Source organism: Physella acuta, unplaced genomic scaffold (genome assembly GCF_028476545.2).
Source record: "Physella acuta isolate Inbredline_101_S28 unplaced genomic scaffold, ASM2847654v3 ptg000561l, whole genome shotgun sequence".
In the NCBI taxonomy this organism is placed as follows: domain Eukaryota; kingdom Metazoa; phylum Mollusca; class Gastropoda; family Physidae; genus Physella; species Physella acuta.
This window is the reverse complement of record NW_026732080.1, coordinates 523665-546588: the sequence shown is the minus strand read 5'-3', so window position 1 is coordinate 546588 and position 22924 is coordinate 523665. Positions and strand designations below refer to the sequence as shown.

General features: G+C 36.0%; 2 protein-coding genes across 3 annotated transcripts; one reads left to right on the top strand and one right to left on the bottom strand.

Moving 5' to 3' along the window:
- The first annotated feature begins 8171 nt into the window (after positions 1-8171).
- On the top strand, positions 8172-16206 carry LOC131946448 (T-complex protein 1 subunit zeta). The gene is made up of 14 exons (XM_059307218.1): positions 8172-8397; positions 12156-12219; positions 12571-12705; positions 12856-13029; positions 13118-13221; positions 13304-13414; positions 13500-13659; positions 13767-13849; positions 13935-14031; positions 14347-14494; positions 15112-15204; positions 15328-15471; positions 15720-15792; positions 15901-16206. The coding sequence occupies exons 1-14, from the start codon at positions 8261-8263 to the stop codon at positions 15977-15979; spliced, it is 1602 nt and encodes a 533-aa protein (XP_059163201.1). The 5' UTR covers positions 8172-8260; the 3' UTR covers positions 15980-16206.
- A 105-nt stretch (positions 16207-16311) lies between these two features.
- Positions 16312-21441, bottom strand: LOC131946429 (elongin-B). Of its 2 annotated transcripts, none has more exons than XM_059307188.1 (2): positions 21246-21441; positions 16312-17028 (listed from the first exon to the last, which is right to left on the bottom strand). In XM_059307188.1, the coding sequence occupies exon 2, from the start codon at positions 17007-17009 to the stop codon at positions 16644-16646; it is 366 nt and encodes a 121-aa protein (XP_059163171.1). In that variant the 5' UTR covers positions 17010-17028; positions 21246-21441; the 3' UTR covers positions 16312-16643. The 2 variants fall into 2 exon arrangements, with proteins under 2 accessions (XP_059163171.1, XP_059163170.1); XM_059307187.1 differs by having other exon boundaries at positions 21250-21434.
- Positions 21442-22924: the final 1483 nt, after the last annotated feature.

The following is a 22924-nucleotide window of genomic DNA, read 5'->3' as shown; positions in this document are numbered from 1 at the left end:
ACATTGGTAAACAAACTTGTTTACTTTTAGCGTGATTGGTTCAATCATTGGGTGATCGAAACGTTGGAGAGGCGAGGTATGATTGTTGATGTACCAGGTGGTGTTGGGTTGTTGCTGTGAAGGTCAGGGCTCTATAGCCTGTAGGTCGCATTTAAATACTGTATTTGAAATGGTGGTCAACAGGGTAGTTAAAGTAGAGTTTACCTGTTATGTGGTGATGGTGTGGGGTGATGTTATGGCAGTCAGTCAACAGGGTAGATGAAGTAGAGTTTACCTGTTATGTGATGATGGTGTGTTGTGATGTTGAAGTAGAGTTACATGTAGTTTCGCACCGTACTCACAGACCCTCTTCAGAAATTCTCCCACCCCTAGCTCTGCAACATTTCAAACGATGGTTACGTCAACACTCGCAAACATCGACCTGATCAAATTTGAAGGCGTTTTTTTTTTCTAATTTGAACTAAAAAAGAACCCATTAAATGAGCACCAAAACATCGTAACTTAATTCTAGACTGCGACAAACTGGGGACTGCACTTTATGAGGAGATTTTGAAAATCCATACTTCAAGAGAAATAAATAACCATATTTACAGCAATTTTAAACCACTGAAATAGTAATGACTTCGTATTTTGTTGCACATGTAGTGACCAACAACCGAAAAGTAACATTTGTGTTTTTATTCAAGCATAAAACGTATTTTGTTCATGGGTACTGACATCAAATACATCAAACAATACTGGACAACACAACAACAACATTATATGATCAAATAATTACACCCGCACCTTGATTTAAAACTTTATTGCTGACATTTTGATTACTGAACTTAGGTAAATCTTGACAACTACATGATCAATTATGACAAGTATAGGATAGGCCAAGTGGCCAAGCTGGCCAATATTTGCATGTATTGTGACAAGTAGAGGATAAGGCGAGTGGCCAAGTTGGCCAAAGCTTGTATGTATTGTGACGAGCATAGGATAAGGCAAGTGGCCAAGTAGCTCAGTGCTTGTTGGCCCACATGAGCTCGCGAACCCTCTAAAAAATTGTAGTTTGGTAAAAGTCGCCAGTGGTTCATTAACAAATCTGAAATAATTTGTCTGAACCCCGCCCCCTAGTCCCGCCCTAGGGATCAATTAAACTAAGACATTATCCGTTTTTCCACATTTGTATTCATTTTTAAACTGTCCCATTAAGGAAGTTCAAGAAATCGGTTAATTAGTTTTTAATGACGCCGTGACATCGAGAAACCAAAATGGAAATGTTTTGACGTGGTGGTGATTCACTGAAGCAACAACACAATAAACAAATCATTGTTTTCATCCGGGTCTAATTAGTGGAGTTACCCTGCCCTTTGTTCCTGGCGATTTTCCATGACCTGGTAGTTTTAGTATATGACCCTCGATATGGCAGATGAAGTAGAGCTATCCTACTATTTCAAGTGACCTTTTTTTCTGTACACCAAACAAAAAAATAACAACAACAATACCTACCAAAACCTGGTGTTCAAAAGAACAGATAAAGTAGTGTTCACCTGTTTTTGTGACCTGAACAAACAGACATTGTGGTCAGCACTATGTCCATCCACATTTCCTTCCCTCCCGTGAATCAGGTACTATTTACTTTTTCTCTGACCTCTACCAAAACATAGATGTGTCAGCACCGACCAGCACTATCCCCACTTCAGGAACCTACAAGAGATGGGTGGGCTGAGTGACGTCATGCAGCCCAGGTACCAATTAGAGCTGACTAGACTCACCGACGTCAGGTAGCCAAGTAAGTCTTGCGGACCAGAGCCCACACCAAACTTAGGTGACTCATGTGGACCTTGTGGACCCTGCGGACCAGAGCTCACCAAACGTGAATGCGAGGCATCAGTAGGCGGCGATGTAAACACTCACCAATACAACACTTTTTTCCCGGACTGATTTCCCTTTGTAAATTCTCCAAGTTCCCCACGTGTAAATTCTCAAAATATCCCACATGGTAATGGCCAACATGTTCTCAGCATTAGATGGCGATGGCCGATGATTATGGCCAAAGATAAATGTACACGCCACACACCAACATTACCCAATGCACGCAAGCACACACTAGTTTTGGCCTATGGAAAATTACAGAAGATTTCTCTTTAAAACAGAGGCGTAGCGACCCTTCCCGGCGCCCGGGGACAAACTTTTCGAATTGCACCTCCCCTCAAACTTTCAATTTGCACCCCTCTCAACCTTTCAATTTATTTTTCCAACACATTTTGGCGCCCCCTAAGGTCGACGCCCGGGGACATATGTAACCCCCCCCCCCCCCCGCCCCCTCCTCGCTACGCTACTGCTTTAAACGATTGTCTTTCCAGCGCTCCTTGAAGTGAAAACAAATTCCAGAACGAGACAACTCAAAAACAAGAAGATTTGTTGTATCTGAAGGAAAATAATCACAAAATTACTTCCCTTTCTGTGCATGTTTCGAGTTTCTTCCCTTGTGAATTATTATTTTTGGCCAGGATGAAATATGTTTTTACTCCTCGGATTTGGGATACACTTTAGTCCGAACTTTTTATTTCGCCTTTTTCAGCTCTTGCACATTATTATTTTTCAGATGGTAAAAAATTATTTCAAAGACAGAAAGTGTCATGAGAAAAATCAAATTTCAACAAAACTGATTTCTGACTAAAAATATTCAAATTTCAAGATATTTTTGTTTTCCAAGAAATCGAAAATTCCTGAAAAAATATTTCCTGACTTTAGAATACTTGACGCCAATCTTTTAAACAAGTCAAATTTTAAAACTCAACAAGATTTTTTAAACTCACAATTCTTTATACACTTTTCAAACGTTTTACCCTAAAATATGTAATGCCCTCACACTTCTCACACATTCTAGTCTAAACAAAAACATTTTAAAATATATAATTTAACGTAATACTTTTTACTCCCCTACCCCCTCCTTTATGCTTTGTCTCACACAGGCACACTAGTCCTCCCCCCCTTCCCCCGCCCATTTCAGAAAGAGTGTGATACCATTTATGGACGACCCCTAAGTTTAGTGTATTAAAAAAAATTGCTTCCGGGTAATTTGTCATCACCATTCAGCAACTCAATGTAAAATACAGAGATCATCATATGTCTTCCTCCACTTTCAGCACTTTCCCCTGAACAATATCCAGTCCATGTTTTAAAGATGATCCAGTCCATGTTTTTGTCTTACTTGTACAGCTTCGTTAAGCCAGCATTACAGTTTCATGTTCTCCAAGGACGCTGACTGCCGGGCTTCGGTTGGGTAGCCGCGTTAACGGAAAATCAAAAACTTGAAACCCAAGGTTGCTCGTTAAAAAACTGCGTACTTATAACGAAACAAAGACTTTTTCATCCAAGATTTGTTTCGTTGTGCTGCTCGACGCAAAGAGAAACAAAGAAGCCAGGGTGGGGGAAAATATCCTAGAAATTAGCAAATTGTGATTGTTCTTGCTGTGACCTTGTGTGAGTCTGCAGAAAGGTGGAGCCACGCGCGTCGAGAGTAGACAGTGGGCGAGACAGGAATAGACAAACTGAATGGCACATCGTTAGTGAGGCGGTCTCCATACCCGAAGCTTTCGTTAATTTCTAGGCAGAAATTTAAGACGCGGAATTAACACAATAGCGCCACGAAAATAATTGAACTGAAAACAGCACCCACATTCACACACACACACACACATACATACACATACACATACACACACACATACATACACATACACACACACACACACATATATATATATATATATATATATATATATATATATATATATATATATATATATATATATATATATATATATATATATACAAACAACACAAACAAACTGTTAAAATTAATATTCCTCAGGTGTTTTTTTTTCACTCTCAAAATAATTAAGCATTAAAAAACTAACAAACAAAAAGAAGAAGAAAAGAAGAAAAAGGGGACAGAATCACACAATAGATCCTTGAACTAAGACCGAATTATACAAAAGGGGAAGTAATCTACTTCTAGCCAACATTTTAAAACCACCATATCCCAAACATTTATTGCAAATAGCATAATACTATGTGAACTATGTAACAAAGTTGGTAACTAAAATTATTGGTATTTATCACAAGAGTTGTACTAGTTTTACGTTTTTTTTTCTTCTTACAATGAAATAATAATTTTAAAAAATTAATAGATTTACAATGTTATGTGATATAACAGAATTTAAGTCCAGGAATAATGTTTGTAACAATGTAACGCCTTCCGTTATATTTTACACTATAGGCTTCTTTTTATCACTTTGTAACATTGTTTTCGGAAATACAAAAAAGTGACTACAATTAACATTGGAACATTTCTGGCGCGTGGGAAAATATTCACAAGCTACGCAAGCAAGCGTTCACAAAAATTTTATGGACTTAAAAATTGATATCTGAAAGATTTAGACTATTCTTTTTTTTTAGGTTTACATTTGTCATTTGACTGCTAGTTAACCCATCTTTAACTCCACTAGATTTTGACGAAAACCGCAAATTTCATTTCTGAATTTTGAATGAGATGAACTAGTACATTGCCTGTCGATTTCTGATGTTGGTCATTATTTGTGTCACGTGGTCGACGAGCTATCTGTTGTCACCAGGTTCTGTAAGCCCCTTTAAAGTTTGAAAAAAGTTTTCCGGCTGGTTCCCTCTGAGACACGTTGATCAAACCGGCAACAAGCGGACGAGTTAGCTGACATATCATGGAATCCCGAAGGTGGAAGACAAATGGGGGGCCCAAAAACACCTGCTGGGGATAAATAAAAATAACATGAGAATTTTCGGAAAGAGTTGAGAAAAAAATATCAACGTACAGACAAGTATGGAAGAATGTTCTAGATGGCTTATAATCCTATGGGAGTTTTTAAAAAGCCAAGGAGATAATATCCTCTTGGGCACCCCTTCGTCACGTACCTCTCGGGTCACTACCCCGCCCCCTCCCTACATCAGTTACTGTCATGTTAATTACCGACCACCCCTCCCAATATATTAATTACAGACTATTCTCCACTCCCAACCCCTTGAAGGCTATGTTAATACTAACTTAATAACCACCCACACTGTCAACTATATTAACCCCAAACTGTGCCAAATATGGCCAACGTTAATTACTGACCATATTCCTAAATATGTTAATTAATTAATACCTGGCGGCAACTTGGGATATAGAAATGATTTTTAATCAATTTTTAATTACTTAAACTTTTAAAAATAGAATAGCAGAATCTCGTAGAAAAAAAAATGGCACAAACAAGTGACATGCAAACAATATGTGTATAATGGTGCGGAACATTAGTCCTTCTATAAATTCATATGCAATTTTTCAGAAATCGGAAATCGCGTAAAGTAATACTTCCACTAACCGGAAATTAGTCACAATTTGAATGATAACAGAGAATTAGATCTTTTACCGATATATGAAATTGCATCTATCTATCAGAAACAGTACTCAAGTTATAGGCTTTTGAAAACCCGGAAAAAGAATAAATTTCACTTACGACTTACGGTTACCGGAAATTGCGAAAAGTCGATACAGAACTACAAATTTGATATAATATTTATACTTATATATGAAATTTCATCAACCAAGCTGTAAAGATACTCAAGGTATCGTGTTCACAGACATGCATACACACATACATACATTCACACTTCACACACACACATACAAACATACGGACAGTTTTTACGACTCGATTACGCGTAAAACGTCTAAATTTTGTTAAACTGGATTTTGAACTTTCGCCCGATTAAAATAAGTCCCCTATACTCCGTATATGATGAAGTACTGAAGCGTAAAACAGTGAAAACTCAGTATACGAGAAAGTAAAAATGTAGCTAGTGATAGGATCATAGGAAGTAAACCTATAGAGTCCTTGCAAACACGTGACCTAAATCACGTGATACCTACGCCCGCCGCCACAGTGGTGTACATCAGACGTAAACACAATCAGCTGTTCGCCAGCGCTGGACGTGTTCACCGTATGTAAAGAATCGCGACCGCGGAAAAGGAAAAATACGTTAAAAAACTTGAACTCTTAGGAATTGAAGATCCTTATACAGTTATTGACAGTTTCGTGGATAATATAAATATGTGGCCGAAATTTCTAAATAAAAATACTGTTAGTAATACCGTTTGCGTTTAGAGTTTAAGTAGACGAATCTGATCAAATGCATTAATATATTAGAGGTTATCTACTGTAGCAAACGTGAGACCACTTAACTCCTACAAAACCCACACTACAACGGCTAATATAATCCATGGAATAACCAATCTGGGTAGCATGTTATACAATTTAAGACCCTTATAATCCAGCAGGGAAGTGATCAGACACATTAATACTGACGTTCAACCCTCACGATGGCTGCCCCCACCTGTATCTAGCCCACAATAAAACCAAAGAGGAGTCTGCCCTGCCCTCCCCTGAAAATGTCTCACCTCCGTGATACCCAGCCCCACAGAGATAGTATTTCTTATATAATTTTGACCCTCAGGGCCCAGCAGGGAGAACAAAAGGGAAAGTCCCACTGCTCTCCCCTCAACGCTTCTCACCTCGGTGTCATGTTATGTCATTTATAGCACACACGGCTTATCAGGGGAAAGCATTAAGGCATTAAGAATCTTAACTCTGGACAGCTACACACTAGTATACTAGCTACACACTAGGTGCCTACTGTAAACTACTAGACTGTAGGCCCTATGTAGACCTGCAATTGTATCAATTGTAGACTGGGTCCATTGTTATTATTCTAAACCATCTCACTTATAATGTTTCTAGCTTGATTTGTTTCTTTTATAAACAGTGGATTTAAAAAAAAAATTAGCCTAATCATTAACCAAATAATAATAATGTGGTTATTTGTTGTTGGCTGGTATGATCTAGATTGTACTACTAGGCTACAAAAACTTAGTAGACCAATTACTAGATATGAATTTGAATTTAATTAAACTCAGTCCAGTATCAGATACATATTGCTGTAAAAAGACAACAAAGTAGTTAGGCCTTAGTAATTTATTAAAGCCTTCTACTACAATAATATCAACTACATGCTTGTATAAAGTTTTTACAATTTAATTTAAGTAGCAGATTCTAGATCTAAGTCTAGTCATATAATCTATTTCAATTTCAGAAAATTTCGTTTGCTAAAAAAATGATTAGATAATACTAATAGAGCGAGATTTTAGATCTTAGAGACAATTAAATGCTTTATTAGGCCTATTAGTATTATGACTACTTTTGATTTATTATGGGTGTATTTTGAATCGAATGTAGATCTAAAGTAATTAAATTTAAGTAAAGAAGTAGATTCTAGATTCTATGTCTACCCAGCGGAGCCAGGTATTAGGCCTACTATTAGATCTTATTATTCTTATTAGCCTATTACTTTTGACTTTGTCTTTTACTATATATTAGTATTTGTGAAGGTCGAGCATATTTGTTTTATTAATTATTAATAGTTATCTTTTATAATTAAAATGAAGTTTATTATTTTACTGTCCTTACCTGAAACAAAGTATCGAGAACTGCATTTGATCAGATTCGGCTACTTTAACTCTAAACGCAAACAGTATTACTAACAGTATTTTTATTTAGAAATTTTGTCCACATTATTTATACGAAACTGTCAATAACAGTATAAGGATCTTCAATTCCTAAGAGTTCAAGTTTTTTAACGTATTTTTCCTTTTCCGCGGGTGCGGTTCTTTACATACAGTGAACGCGTCCAGCGCTGGTGAACACGTCCAGCGCTGGCGAACAGCTGATTGTGTTTACGTCTGATGTACACCACTGTGGCGGCGGGCGTAGGTATCACGAACGGACGTGACGTCATATGAAAGGACTCTATGGGTATCAATAGTATCATGAATAATCTTAGTATCATTCTAGTCAAGTTTGCGATTTCGGAACTTGCCAAATATAATTTTTTAAAAATAATTACACTCCGATTAACTACGTAGTTACATAGATAAGTATACTTAACATATTTATTCAGCTAAATTAATATATATTATTGGCTTTTATAAAAATAAAATAATTCAGCCATACACGCTATAACCATATTTTTCTGCTAGACCTATAATTTAATGCAACATCGTTCACATTTCTTTACACTCAGGCAAATCTGGCCAAGTTTCTAGAACAACATTCCACTTCCGTTTTGTCGGCGTTTTGCATGTGCTAGGCAACTGAAATAAGCGACTGAATTCGTATTATTTTCAATTCTTATTAAAATGGCAGCCATAAAATCATTGAATCCTAAAGCAGAGGTAGCACGAGCTGCTCAGGCTCTTGCTGTTAACATCAGTGCGGCTAAAGGCCTTCAGGAGGTTTTAAGGACTAATTTAGGGCCGAAAGGAACCATGAAAATGTGTGTTGAATTTTTTTTCCATTACCCAAAATTTTAGCCGTACTGGCGTGTCATGAGTCATTCACTCATTATTGACTACTAAGTTTAAAATTATAATTAGATTCTAGATCTACAACTCTGTAGTCCTAGTCATATTTTTCTCGATACTACTGAGCTAAAGGGTTTAGTAGTTGAAGTAGAGTTCCTTTACTTCCATAACAAATAACATGATCATCATTTGCCTTGGGGCAGTTAACTGAAGTTTTTGTTTCTCATTTTCTGTGCTCTCACAAGGAATGGGTAGCCTTTCTCAAAACAATAACATGATGCTGAGCAGCACTATTGCCTAATCTTATTCCTTAACCAAACTTTCAGTTTAAATTCCTCACGGGGATAATTGAATACACTTGTCTCACTAATTTCTGCGAATATGGTAACGCTTATAAATTTTACAATTAGGGCGAGGGCCTATAGAAATTCAAAGAATGTAATGGGTTACCTTCAGTTATTAGCCTGAAATATGCAACTTCATTTTGTTTGTTTTTAAATTAAAATAGGCATATAGATCTGGATTTAGGTTTCATCGATGTTCCCTGATCAACTCTAACTATCTAAACAATTGTTATGGAAAAGTGAACACCAACTCTCATTGGAGACATTGACTCACTACTTGTTTTCACAATTATTTCTATAAAAAAAAAAAATTAATTTATTGAGAAGTTTAAAAACAGTTTGCATCCTCTCATTTAGCCAAATTAATTCTTTTAGGGTAAAGGAGGGCGTTAAGAGCCACACTTTTTAGCACCTGTACATTTTTACAGATTTCTACTAAGCTAAGAATTTTTTAGTATTGAAAATATGGCAAATTTATTCTAACATATCTTACACAATATAAAAATAATAACAAAGTCTATTAAATATACTTTAAATGGGTTTAATTGAACATTTATTGTCATACCCCCAAAATCAGCATTTGGGGTGAAAGGAGCCGGGCAGTGGGGCAATAAGTATTATCTCCTAGTTTAGACTAACTCCGCAATAAAAATAATTAATTTCTAACCCAAAAATAGTTAATGCTGTGTACACACACTTTAACTGATACTAGCTATCACTAGGCCCCAATGGGCCCAGTCTACAATTGATACAATTGCAGGTGTACATAGGGCCTAAAGTCTAGTAGTTTACAGTAGGCACATTAGTATGCCTAGTGTGTAGCTAGTATACTAGTGTGTAGCTGTCCAGAGTTAACATTCTTGTATGTAAAAAGGGGTGGTACTAACTAATCTGCCTTAATGCTTTCCCCTGATAAGCCATGTGTGCTATACATTACATAACATGACATGGAGGTCAGAAATGTTGAGGGGAGAGCAGTTGTACTGGTTTCCCCTTTGTTCTCCTTGCTGGACCCTGAGGGCCATAAATTACATAAGGAGATGCTATCTCTGGTTGGCTGAGATGTAAGAACTAAGTCCATGCTACCTACAAAGAGATAAGTTTTATGGTGGGTTAGATACAGGTGGGGGCTGGGTATCATGGGGGTGAGAAATTGTGAGGGGAGAGCAGTGGTACTGGTTTCCCCTTTTTTCTCCTTGCTGGACCCTGAGGGCCATACATTACATAAGGATATGCTATCTCTGGTTGGCTGAGATCTAAGAACTTAGTCCATGTTACCTACAAAGAGATGAAGTTTTATGGTGGGTTAGATACAGGTGGGGTCTGGCTATCATGGAGGTGAGAAATTGTGAGGGGGGAGCAGTGGTACTGATTCCTCTTTGGTCTCCACCCTGCTTGACCATGAAGGTCATATATTACATAACATGCCACCCCAGATTGTCTGAGATCTGTAACTGTAATCCATGTTACCTACAAAGAGATGAAGTTAAATGGTGGGCCAGAAACTGGCGGGGGGCTGGGTATCATTGGGGTAAGAAATTTTAAGGGGGGAGCAGTGGTATTAATGTGTCTGTTTACTTCCCTGCTGGACCATGAGGGTCATAAATTACATAACATACCACCCCAGATTGACTGAGACCTAAGAACATTTATTCCTGTTACCTACAAAGAGATTTGAAGTTTTATGGTTGGTTAGAAACAGGTGGGGGCTGAGTCGGCTGTATTGCCCCTTAGGGGTAATAAGTACAAGTACCATTTTAAAAATTACATTGCTAACATCAGATGGCTGAATTTTTACTTTTTAGCAGGTTAGAATTGTATTTCTATCATTTAGACACAAGTCTGTTTAACAATTAATACATTTTGTGTTAACTATTCCTATACCAGTGTCATATTCAGTGGTCTAATAAATGAGAAACTCGCACATAGGGTTTCAAGAGCCACATAACAGTATCTGTTATAACTTTTCTAAACAGGCAAGCTAGTGAACAAAATTAATGTATTCATGAAGATTTAGTTATTATCTAACAAATAAAACCATTATGGTAATGATCAGTCAAGTTTTACTCTGATAATGATAAAAACTTTATAGCATGGTAAAATGGGACAAATGTCGGCCATTTTGTTTTGGCACCAATAATCACTGTGCAAAAAAAATTCACCAAAATAAAACTATTCTAGCCATAGCTATAAAAATAATGTTAAAATGTACAACAACCAATGCTCTAATACAGGAACAAAGAATGGGCTTGAAAAACTTATTTGGTTTATTACAAAGTGAAGTTTCCCAAGATATGTCTCTTTGGAAAAAAAGTTCACAAAATGGTTTTATTGAGATGAGAAATTTTAGGGAAAGAGCAGTGGGATTAAATCCTGTCTCATCCTTTCCCTATTGGACCAAGTGGGTCATAAGTTACATAAAATGAATCCTCTGCTTCTCTGTTATCAAAGAACAGCAGTGGTTGTTACCTCAGAAGTAGATTAGCAGTGTTATTGGGGGTTTTGTGGGGGTGGGGTGTTGATTGGGGCTTAATACCACACGGCTCTTAACGCCCTCCTTTACCCATTGAAAATAGTTAGGGACACATAAACTTGAAAGGGTGGCTTAGAGATAGTACTTTTGTTCTTCTTCTTCTTCGTTCTTAATTAAGGATACTGATACATGTCAACTGGTTATGCGCCATTGAGGTCATTGACTACGATTTCAGCCTGCTTTTCTTTTTGGATTTGCTTCCATAGCCTTTGTCCAACCAAGAACAAACTACAAGGCAGCAGTTGTTTGATTTTGGAGTTGTCTCTCCTAGAAGAGTGGCTGTCCTGAGCTAACGAGCCTCATCTGCCCGAGGGTTCAAACTTGAGATCTTTTGGTTTAACAACAATGAGCTTTACTGACTCGACCACGCCGACCCGTACTTTTGTTAATGAGGAACCTTTCATGCAAAATCTATGCCTATAGACTATTTCTTAGTTAAAAACAAAAAAGTAGACCTAGTAATCTTAGATGAACGGAAGATAATGCATTTTTTTCTAGTCTCACATTAAATTTTAGGACCACTACAGTTATTCATCAAGGCTTTCATTCTTTTACATGTATCAAAGTGAGGACACCTCCTCATGGACATCAAAGTGAAACTAGACTCTCAAACCTCTTTTGTTATTTGCCAACAGATATTGATACCCTCATAGTAATGACCCCGAAATAAAAACTGAAGCTCTTGTCTTAAGTTTTCAGTATCTGATCTGTGGTTTAGCTCTATTAGTAATGCTGATATTAGGGTTGCTGAAGATATTACTTTCAGGGTTCAAGTATAATTTAATTCTTGCGTTTATTGTGAACAAGTGTTATTATGAAGGTCTACATTAAGCTTTTTACAATCTATTTTTAGGCTGGTATCTGGAGCTGGTGATATCAAGCTGACTAAGGATGGAAATGTTCTTCTCCATGAGATGGTTTGTTGTGATATTCAAAACTAGGCATTTTAAATTGACTTAAGAGTTGATAAACAGCTAGCTGCATGCATTTTTTATTCTTCTCATTTTAAAGAGATGATTAAAGGTCATCATCATTATAATAGGACTTTTTGCAAAAGTCAAAATTGTAAAGAAAAATTAAGCCTGCTGCATAATTTATATCCTTTTTAATTCAATTGAATTTAAGTAAAACCCGAACGTACTTTTAAAATTTAGAATAGGTTTTTAATTAATTTTAGATATTACTTGTAGGGCTTATCTATATTACTATGTTTCATATGGTTATTTAGTTAAAATGGTTTCCTGTTAATATTTATTCTTTTCTTATAGCAAATCCAAAACCCTACTGCCTCACTTATTGCTCGTGTTGCAACTGCTCAAGATGATATTACAGGAGATGGCACCACATCAAATGTTCTCATTATTGGGGAACTTTTGAAACAAGCTGACTTGTATATTGGTGAGGTAAGTGAAGGACAAGGTACAGTCTATTTGTATTAAAACTATTTAAAAAAAGTTTGAGCTGCTTTTGAATTTTAGCTTATCAGCATTGCTACTATTGATTTTTTGTTTTGTTGATATTGTTTTTAAAAACTACCTTTTCATTATTGTTAGGGTCTTCATCCACGTTTGATCACAGAGGGCTTTGAAATTGCTCGCAACAAGGCTTTAGAAGTCCTAGAACAAATTAAAATCAAGAGAGAAATTGACAGGGACACCCTGATCCAAGTCTGTAGGACCTCCCTACGCACCAAAGTTTATCAAGAGCTAGCTGATCTGTTAACTGAGGTATTCAAGAAACCAAACATTTGAGTTCATCATGTTTAATGATACTTTGCTTTAGTTGGACGTACAATCTCAATTACTTACATTTCAGCATGTTGTGGATGCAGTGCTTGCTATTAAACAGCCAAATGGGTTAATTGATTTGCACATGGTTGAGACCATAGAAATGAGACACAAGACTGATATGGACTCAGTGTAAGAAAATCAGTCTTTTTGTTTTAACAAGTAGTTTAAGTGCTAGCTTTCAACTGTAGATCTTCATTTTGTTCACTTTCAGACTTGTGCGTGGCATGGTACTAGACCATGGTGCCAGACATCCTGACATGAAGAAAAACATTGAAAATGTTTACATTCTGACATGCAACGTTTCACTTGAGTATGAGAAGACGTAAGTAGTTTTATTTTTGGTTGTCCTTCATTTTAATTATTAGATTGCTTATTTACACCTAATGTTTAAAAAAAATATTTTTCAGTGAGGTGAATTCTGGATTCTTCTACAAAAGTGCTCAGGAAAGAGAAAAACTAGTTGCAGCAGAGCGTGAGTTTATTAATGACAGGGTGAAGAAAATTATTGAGATGAAAAAGAAAGTGTGTGATGGTACAAAAAATAACTTCCTGGTCATTAATCAGAAGGTAAGTGTGTGCTGGAACCTGGATAATCTAATATTGTATTGAATGCTCATGTATGAGTTGTTTGTTACTCTTTTACCCTGTAGTTTAAAAGTAACTTGTTTGTTTAGGGCATTGATCCAATGTCATTGGATTTGTTGGCTAAGGAAGGAATTGTTGCTTTAAGACGGGCTAAACGAAGGAACATGGAGCGGTAAGTTTTCATTTTTAAAGTCTATTTTAAACAAAAGTAAGTTGTTTATATGTCTTTGTTCTGATAAATATGATTTTTTTCCCAGAGTTGTTCTTGCATGTGGTGGTATGGCAGTGAACTCTGTCGATGATCTGGTGCCTGAGTCCCTTGGCTGGGCGGGCCATGTTTACGAACAAGTCCTGGTCAGTATCATGTGTCCTGTTTAAAACCATCTAGTTTTGTTGTATAAACAAACCTAAGAAAATCTTAATTTAAAATAATTTTTTTGTTACAGATGCTTATTCATATTTAAATTTTAAATGATACTTGCGTATATTTGCTTTTCAGTATTATTTTAGTTAATGAGAATTTCAAATCAAAGGGTATTCCTTTTTTTAGTTAAATTATAATCATACTGGAAACCGCTTTTTTGTTAGCTGAATATATTAGCTTCTTAAAATGCAGCTTGACAAATCTGCATTACTTTTCTATATGAACTTTTATACTGTTGACTGTAGGGTGAAGATAAATTCACATACATTGAAGACTGCAAGGATCCTCATTCAGTTACAGTTGTTATTAAAGGACCCAATGCTCACACTATTACCCAGATTAAAGATGCTATCAGGGATGGTTTGAGGGCTGTTAAGAATGCTATTGATGACAGTAAGTAATTTTTTATAAGACGTTTTTTTTCACCACTGTGTCACTCAACCGCTTTCAATTTCCTGCTTCATTTTAGCATAAGTATTTCCAAACCATTTACTGTTAGGACATTCCAATATTTTCACTTTCTAGTCTGAACAAACCAACAGCTACTTTTTTGAAACGTGTTCAAAATTCAGTCAGGAAAATTGTGACAGTTGTGTCAAATTATTTACAAATATTAAAACATTATTAAACAAAAAAAAAAAACATCCAATAATTGCTATGATTTAAAAAAAAATTAAACAATTTTGCTATACATTTTGCAATGTCACTATTTTATTTACATTATAAACAAAGCATGTTTTGTTAGCAAGATTCTAGCTAGTTTTTATTTACTAGTTTGGCCCCCCATGTAATGAGCCTAAAAGTTGCTATTTCTGGCTTCTCCTACCATCTGTTAAACCTAGTCACCAGCTAATTGATGATACATAGTTATAGAATCCTTATTGCAAAGTCATTTTAGTTCAAATAGTTTTATGTACATTATTTCTAAGAAATTAAAGGATGTAGCTGATGAATGATGAAAATAGTACTTGTTTTTTAACCATAACATTAAATGTACTCTACTTCCTCAGATTGTGTCCTGCCTGGTGCTGGAGCTTTTGAAATAGCTGCTTACCAAGAACTCATGAAATTCAAGGACACAGTTAAAGGACGTGCTAGATTAGGTACATTACATATTTAAGTTGAAAATATGTTAAAATGTATCAGATTAACTGCTGTTTTAGTAGACAATGTTTGCCTATGTCATGCCCCCAAGGATTCACCTAGGTATCACTTGTTTCCCACAGGTGTTCAAGCATTTGCTGAAGCTCTGCTTATCATAGTCAAAGTTTTGGCACAGAACTCAGGTTTAGATCCACAGGAAGCTATTGTTAAATTGCAGCAAGAATATCTTGGAGTGGAACAAGCTGTTGGTCTTGATATTAAGACAGGTACAATTTTTCTTGTGCTTTATTTTTTATGATAATCTGGGATATGTAGTTTTACAGTTAGCAAATATTTAGTGATCTAGAACATTTTATGCTTTTCCACATTAGCTTTGATAACTAATTTCTGCAAACAGGCATTACTTAACAAATGTGTACCAAGACATTATCTAATTGAGTGAAAGGTGCCAGTTTAAGCAGTAGAAAGACAATAGTGTGGTAAATTGTATTTAATTTGTTGCTGTTTATTGTAGGTGAAGCATTAATTCCTGTGAATGAAGGCATCCTTGACAATTACAATGTGAAGCGTCAACTTTTACATTCATGGTAAGTCTTAATAAAAATTGTCTAGCCTTTAAACACAGCGGCAGCTAACTTTAAAATGTACTGGTAGTGGTCTTTACTGTCTGTATATTTTTACCATTTTTCTTTCAGCACTGTGATAGCCACCAACCTCCTACTTGTTGATGAAATCATGCGTGCGGGAATGTCATCATTGAAAGGAGACTCTTGATGCTTTTAATTTATTCCTACCAGCTTTTTACCACTGCTTTTTTACAGTTATTATTCAGTTAAAATTGTGTATATATGCAGTTCGCTAGGAGTTGACCTGGAAAGAATTAAGTTAAAAATAGACACCATCTTTATGTGTTTGGCTGAATTTATATTAATTTAAGCATGTCTGCTGTTGCTCTTTATTAAGCTTGTTTTTTTTTTACAATAAAAATTTGTTTGACACTTCTGCTTCTTCACTTGCATTTGTTGATATAATAAGTCATTCCTAATGTAGTTAATCCCTTGCTAAAAAAAAACACCAGATCAGGATAAAGAATGTTACAAAATCGAGAAATTTAAAGGAGTTTATTACCAAAACAATTCAAAGTACATTTTCAAAGTCAACAGCAGATTAAAAACAAACAAGAAATATATTAGTTCATTACAATTCTATGATAAATTGGTTTCAAACTTAAAAAAAAATTTAACTTCAATTTTATGACTGGTTAAAAAATTACACAACTAAAAGACTTGAAATCTGATAAAAATAAAGATGTGATGTTGGCTACTAATGGAATGGGGTATGATGAAATAATACAATTTACAACAATTGTATGCTATAATGATGATGACCTTGGCAAACACAACTGAAAAGATCTGTACACTTGCATAATGGCACTCATCTACATACTGTTGCCATCAGGCTGATGGGCCTGGTTGGTGTCCTGGGGCTTCATCACATCAGGAAGTTCTGGGGGGCAAGACAGGGGGTGGATGTCCAGGTGCTCCCACTCCCCTTCCTCTGTCTTTATGATAAGTCCAATAGTTGCAGGGGACTGAGCCCTGGCTAAGGAGCTTGTGAAACCATAATCTGAGAGATTTTTGTGGTCATCTGCCATTATAGTGTCATCCTTGAGTAGCCTCATTTGGTCATGTGGGACTTTTAAAATGCCTTCAATAATCCTCTTGACTTCTCCCAATGTTGTATTTTCTTTGACGTCTGTGAAGATCGTTGTCTTTTTACGGCGGATCATCAAAAATACATCCATTTTTCTTGGCAATATTGAGCTGTATTGAAGAGAAATTTAATTTACATCAACAAACGGAAGATACATTATTCCTTCATTAATTAAAAACAACAAAGATTTAAAAAAGGTATTAATACTTGGAATTTTAAATTAAAGATTATCAAATCCATGCCGTCAGAAAATCACAAAATTCACATTAAGACGAGCAGTACAAAATCCTGAATGAACTCCTCAGATGTATTGGGTCAAGCACATAATTACACAAAGCTTTATTTTTTTAGATATTTTAGTTGTACATGAGGTGCTTTGCGGTATATGGAAATATTTAAAGAACTCTGCTTTTTAATTTCTTTACCTTTCCTAAACTTTTGTCAGAAGGGTCATATAAAAGGTGTACAAGTCAGCTTTTTAAATGAAGATAGAAGGGGAAAACACCAAGCTGTAAGCGCACCTCGCAGCCCCCTCTCTAAGCATATCCCTACCACCCCCACATGGTCTGGTGAGCTGTGGTTCACACTAAATGTTTACAATCGTAGAGCCGGGTTGAGTGACGGCTATTAGGGGTGGTAAATTAAGTTTGAAATGATTTTAAACTTAGGAGAGGTAACTAAGAGGAGGCTGCTTTCACGGGGGGGGGGGGGGGGGGGGGGGGGTGTGTGTGTGTGTGTGTGTGTGTTATCATCCTTAACGACCTACTGATAGTGTTTTAAAGCAAATATTTTCAGTGGCAGCATTGGTACTGTCGAATTCACAAAATATGAATTAAATAGCCGCAGGTCGGCTCGTATATTATATTACTACTAGCCTTCAGGCTTAGGTCTAAGTATTAATGATGTAATAAGGCCCTAAGGCTATATTTAAAGCAAATTAATAGCCAATTTAAACAATACTGCTTATTTCCATCAACGGTAGACAAAATAAATAATGCACTTATATCCACCAATGGGCTATTGAAGGAACATTGCTACAAAAAATGCTCATTCAGTTAAATTTCTTTGCTCTGATAAAAATCATTATTTTCTTAGATAATTTTAGCTTAACAATAAGATATAATGCATTTAAAAACTATATTACTATTAATAATGCCATTTGCAGTATAAACAAACAAAAAAAAACCTCACCACAACTATACTGATACTCAGTTTCTGACTCAAAACCTATTTCATAGCTACAGTACACTCCATTCTGCAACAACGACATTCAAACCTATCTATCCAATGTGCAGATGAAGAAGAGTTAGTGTTTCTTGACCTCAGCATATGAAGGGATGGTGAGGTCAGTACTATGTCCTGTTACTAGTACTTTCCCATAAAGTCAGGTACACATCTGAGCTGGGTGGACTCAGGGACATCCAACAGTCACAAGTCCTAACCGAGATCAGCACTCCAGACCTTCAGGCTAGAAGCTAAATGCTCTACATTTGACCATGTAGTCTCCTTCAGGCCTACACTCATCAATAGATATTTTGTAAATAGTAGACCCAACTAAATTCCCCACACAATAGTCAATCAAAATATTAAAAAGTAAAAGGCCTATGCTATAGGGCAAATAGCATAGGCCTTTAATATTTTGATAGTATAAGCTAAAATGCAGCTAACTTACAGTCTAAAAAATACTAAATTACTAAATAGAACCAGTGCTTAATAAATGTGTGCCAGATCTCAGTTTACTTTTAGTAGTCTAACTTAAATCATAGTCTAGCTCCTTTTAAAATTTTTAGTCCACTGACCAAGCAAGGATAGAATTTTTTTAGAATAGATCTGGAAATCTAGTAAGTAATCTAGATAGATCTACAAGATTTACATAACATAGATTTAGAATTTTGAATCTAGATCTGATTAGAGTTTAGTTTCGGGCTAATTATTTATAACGAGCCGACCCGCTGCGTATCATACACCGCTATTTAGTTGTTTTATTTTCTACTTTTCAGTAATCCATAATTTGTGAATTCGACAGTACCACTGCTGTCATATTTGCTTTAACTTTAAAACACTATCAGTAAGTCGTTAAGGATGATAACCCCCCCTCCTTTCCTCCAACCCCTACCCCCCCCCCCCCCGTGAAAGCAGCCTCCTCTTAGCTACCTCCCCTAAGTTTAAAATAGTTTCAAACTAAATTATCTGTAAACATTTAGCGTGAACCACAGCTCACCAGACTTCCTAGAGAGGAAGAGCGGGGACTGCAAGGCTTGTTTTCTAACTCTCCAAGAGTTACTTAATGATTAGGCTAACAATGGCTTAATAATATTTAAAGTTTGACTTTGAAAGTGATAGATAGAATCTGGGGTAAAACTCCATTTTAGCGTATTTTATTCCCCGCTTTACGCTCACCTTCAGTTTAGCGTATTTTATTATAAACACAACAGAAATACACAAAAAAAACATTGGGCTTATTTCTTTATGAAGTGTTGTTTTAGTTTTGATGATTTACTTTTGTTAAAACTTGAGAAAAATCCAAATTTGGAATGTGCTATTATCGTGTGTCAGTTAAGATATTCATAGCAATGGGTGCAGTACGAAACTCACAATTGCAAGGCAGTTAAGTTTGTATTGTTACAAGTATCTCCCATGCATGATAGTATAAATAAACTTTTATGAACTCACAGTGACCCCAAAACTGAGGCCAACACCATTTCAAATAGTTATTGCCCAAAATATGACGTATGCGGATAATTAAAGTCAATAGGCTTATGAGCTCACAGTGAATCCTCTTCCGTGTAGGGATTTTTCTCCCGCTGACGATCACACGCTATTTAATTGGAACTGTCCTAATGCTTTTTTAATGGTTTCTTTTTTTACCTTTTCTGATTAAAACTCGCATTAGGCCTAATAAGAAAAAAATAAGTAGATCTAGCTCTAATCCTAGTGTTTTCCTAACGTTTTTGTGTGTTTTGGTTGTGTTTATAATAAAATATGCTAAACCGAAGGTGAACGTGAAATGGCGAATAAAATACGCTAAAATATACTTATATTAACCCTTTGAGCCCGGGCCTCCCTGACCTAATTTCGACCATTTCCTGAGCTCCCAGGGCCAAACCAAATTTTCACTTATCTGCTTCTAACTTTGCCTATATCTTTTGTACCGTTTGAGATAATCAAGCCAAATTTCATATCCAGACTCTGGATCAAACAACAATGCAGCAAGATTCTGAAATTCTTTCTTTATTTTTTTTTTACTATGTTTGAACAGCACAATGTATATAAAACGAACACATAATTATTGTTTTGATAAAACATAGAAGAAAGCAATTTACAATTAGTAATTGTTTTGTTATTATTGATACCTGGCCATACTAGTTCATCGCCAGAAGTCCACTTTTATGTGATAACTTTCAAAACAGTTATCACTGCCGGACCCGATGCAAAGAAAAACTTCGCATGTGTTGCATAAGTAAACATTATTTTTTTTGTTTCGGCTAGTCTTTGTCCTTGACACCACGTGCATCAGAACGTACTTGAACAGTTTCATTGTCACTGTCAATTTCAATGTCACTGTGTTCAGTTTCAAATTCAACGTCACTATCATCACAATATAGACCAGGATTATTATCTTCTTCATCAGAATCAATAAGTAGTTGTATTGCCTGAGATGCAGTCATTCTACTTCTTGTGTTGATATTTCGATCTTTTGCTTCATCTTTTTCACCAACTTTATGTGAAGAAGTCGACGGCTGTGGCTCAGCGTTTCGTTTCGGCTGCATTGCTACGAATTGTAAACACATTCACTTACACTTTTCCTAAAAATCAATTTTTAAAATCATAATCCCGCACTCGAAAGACATATGCGCAGTTTAAGTCAGTCTTCCGCTAATTATAGTTAATTAGACGGTATACCGGCCGCAAGGAATATGACGCTAGATCATCGGGCCGGAAAACCGGCTTTTCGGACATATATGCCTAATGTTGAAGCCGGTTTACCGGCCTAGCGGGCTCAAAGGGTTAAAGCCTTGACAATGAGGTAACTTTTTCGTACATTACTAGCCCATTACTGGGCCATTACGTACCCAAAACGATAGATTACCCCAATATTTTTAATATAGGCCCTGCCTAAGTTACAAAGTATTTACTAACTATTACTAGATCTAGATTCTAGATCTAAGTACTTAGTAAGTAAGATCTAATCTAGATCTAGAAGTATAACTAGATTAGTGATTAGTAGATTACTAGATTTCTAAGTCGTTGGCCGAACCTGCCCTGGCCTAGCCGCTAGCGTGTGATAGTGATACAACTCAAACTGACTGTCATTAAGAGAACTCACTTACTTGAAGAAAAATGTGTTTCTAATCGATCAGATGGATCGAGAATCAAGTATCACAAGATGCCAAGACAGATTTGTTCCCGCAAGATGTCTGCAGAATGGATATGCGACGTTTACAAACGGCGCCGAACTGTTTTCGTTTTTGTTAATCGTAAGATTTCCAATAATAAGGGGAAAAATTGTTCTATTTATAGTTAAAATTCTTAAAAAGTTGAATCATTTAAAAACTGTAATTTATAAATCTATTTGTTACATTAAATGCCACGGCATTCAATTAAATAAGCAACAGTGTATTCTTGTCATCATTTTGACTAACTGGGCTAATTTTAATTTAATTAATAGGCCTACATCTATATTTTCTGGTGAATATGTAGTAATTGATCTTTTCACTAATAAATGAGGTGACCCTTTTCTTTATCAGACTATTGACACAACAAAAGTACGCTAAACTATTTATATTCTAGTTCTAGAAGTACTTTGTGTAGCCTAATTTGACGGTGAACGGAAAAAAAGTCACAGGAAAAAAACCCACAGAAATAAAGTCACAGTTTTTGCTTGGAAAAAAGTCACAGAGTGTTTATTTATGTGGATGGTGTTTTTTTTGTAGCATATTTGCAAATTTACAGCATTATGGTTTAAAACAATAATAAATAAAATACTATAAGATAATTTATACAGCAAACTCAAATTTTGTTACGTATTTAAATACGCGGTAGTAAAAAATAATTACAAATGAAATTTTTCTTCACCCCCAAAATGTATCTTTTACTTAGGCCTATGTGTAGCCTACTTTATTGTAATAAATAGTGTGTTTGACTCTACTAATTCTAAACAGAGGCCTATCCCAATACTGATATTATAAGTCCGTGTTATAATTTATACAGAAAATATATTATTTAACCCGTTTTTGCCCCCATCCACCGGAAATTTTAAGTGCATAAAAATCCCCACCCCCTAAGAAAACGTCTACTGCCCACCCCCCCCCCCCCCTTCGCGCGGAAATTTTAGTCCGCCCGGGGGGGGGGAAGTCTGAAAGAAACACTGAACAAGTGTAACGACACACGGTCACATGGTAAAACATTAGCTTCTTCCAGGACTGATCAAATGAGATAAATTAAATACTGCTGGTTGCCTCATTTTTTTTAGTGTAAGGGAGGATACCGTGTTTTATCTAATCCGCCTTTGAATTTGTTGAATTGTTTCCCCTTAGAGAGCGATTGTCTGTGACACAATTAGTTAGGACCACATTACCGTTACGATTTGAAATCGTAGGAAGTTTTGCACGGAGATTTTAGAATTGTATAATTTTTTATCCCCAACACAAGATCAGCCAACATAGAAATGTTTTTGTAATCGTAAACGGTAACGTAAAAAAAAGACTCCAATTTTTTTTTTAAATATTTCACCGAGCTAATGTATTTTATTGATTAGAAGCTTGTGTAGGGTATCCAAAGACAAACAATACTGTCGTAATCTCGTGTAGAACGTGTTTTGATGGCGTCTGTTGCTAGGCAGTTGCTAGGCATGAAGGGGAAATAAGCGGTAAGAGACTCATAAAAGCTGCTTGATTGAGAAAATGTCAGATATTCAGTTATCTTCAAATTCGAAATTGTGTGTGTGTGTGTGGGGGGGGGGGGGTGTAGAGGTTGGGGGTGGGGGTGGGGTAGAAGCTAAAGCAA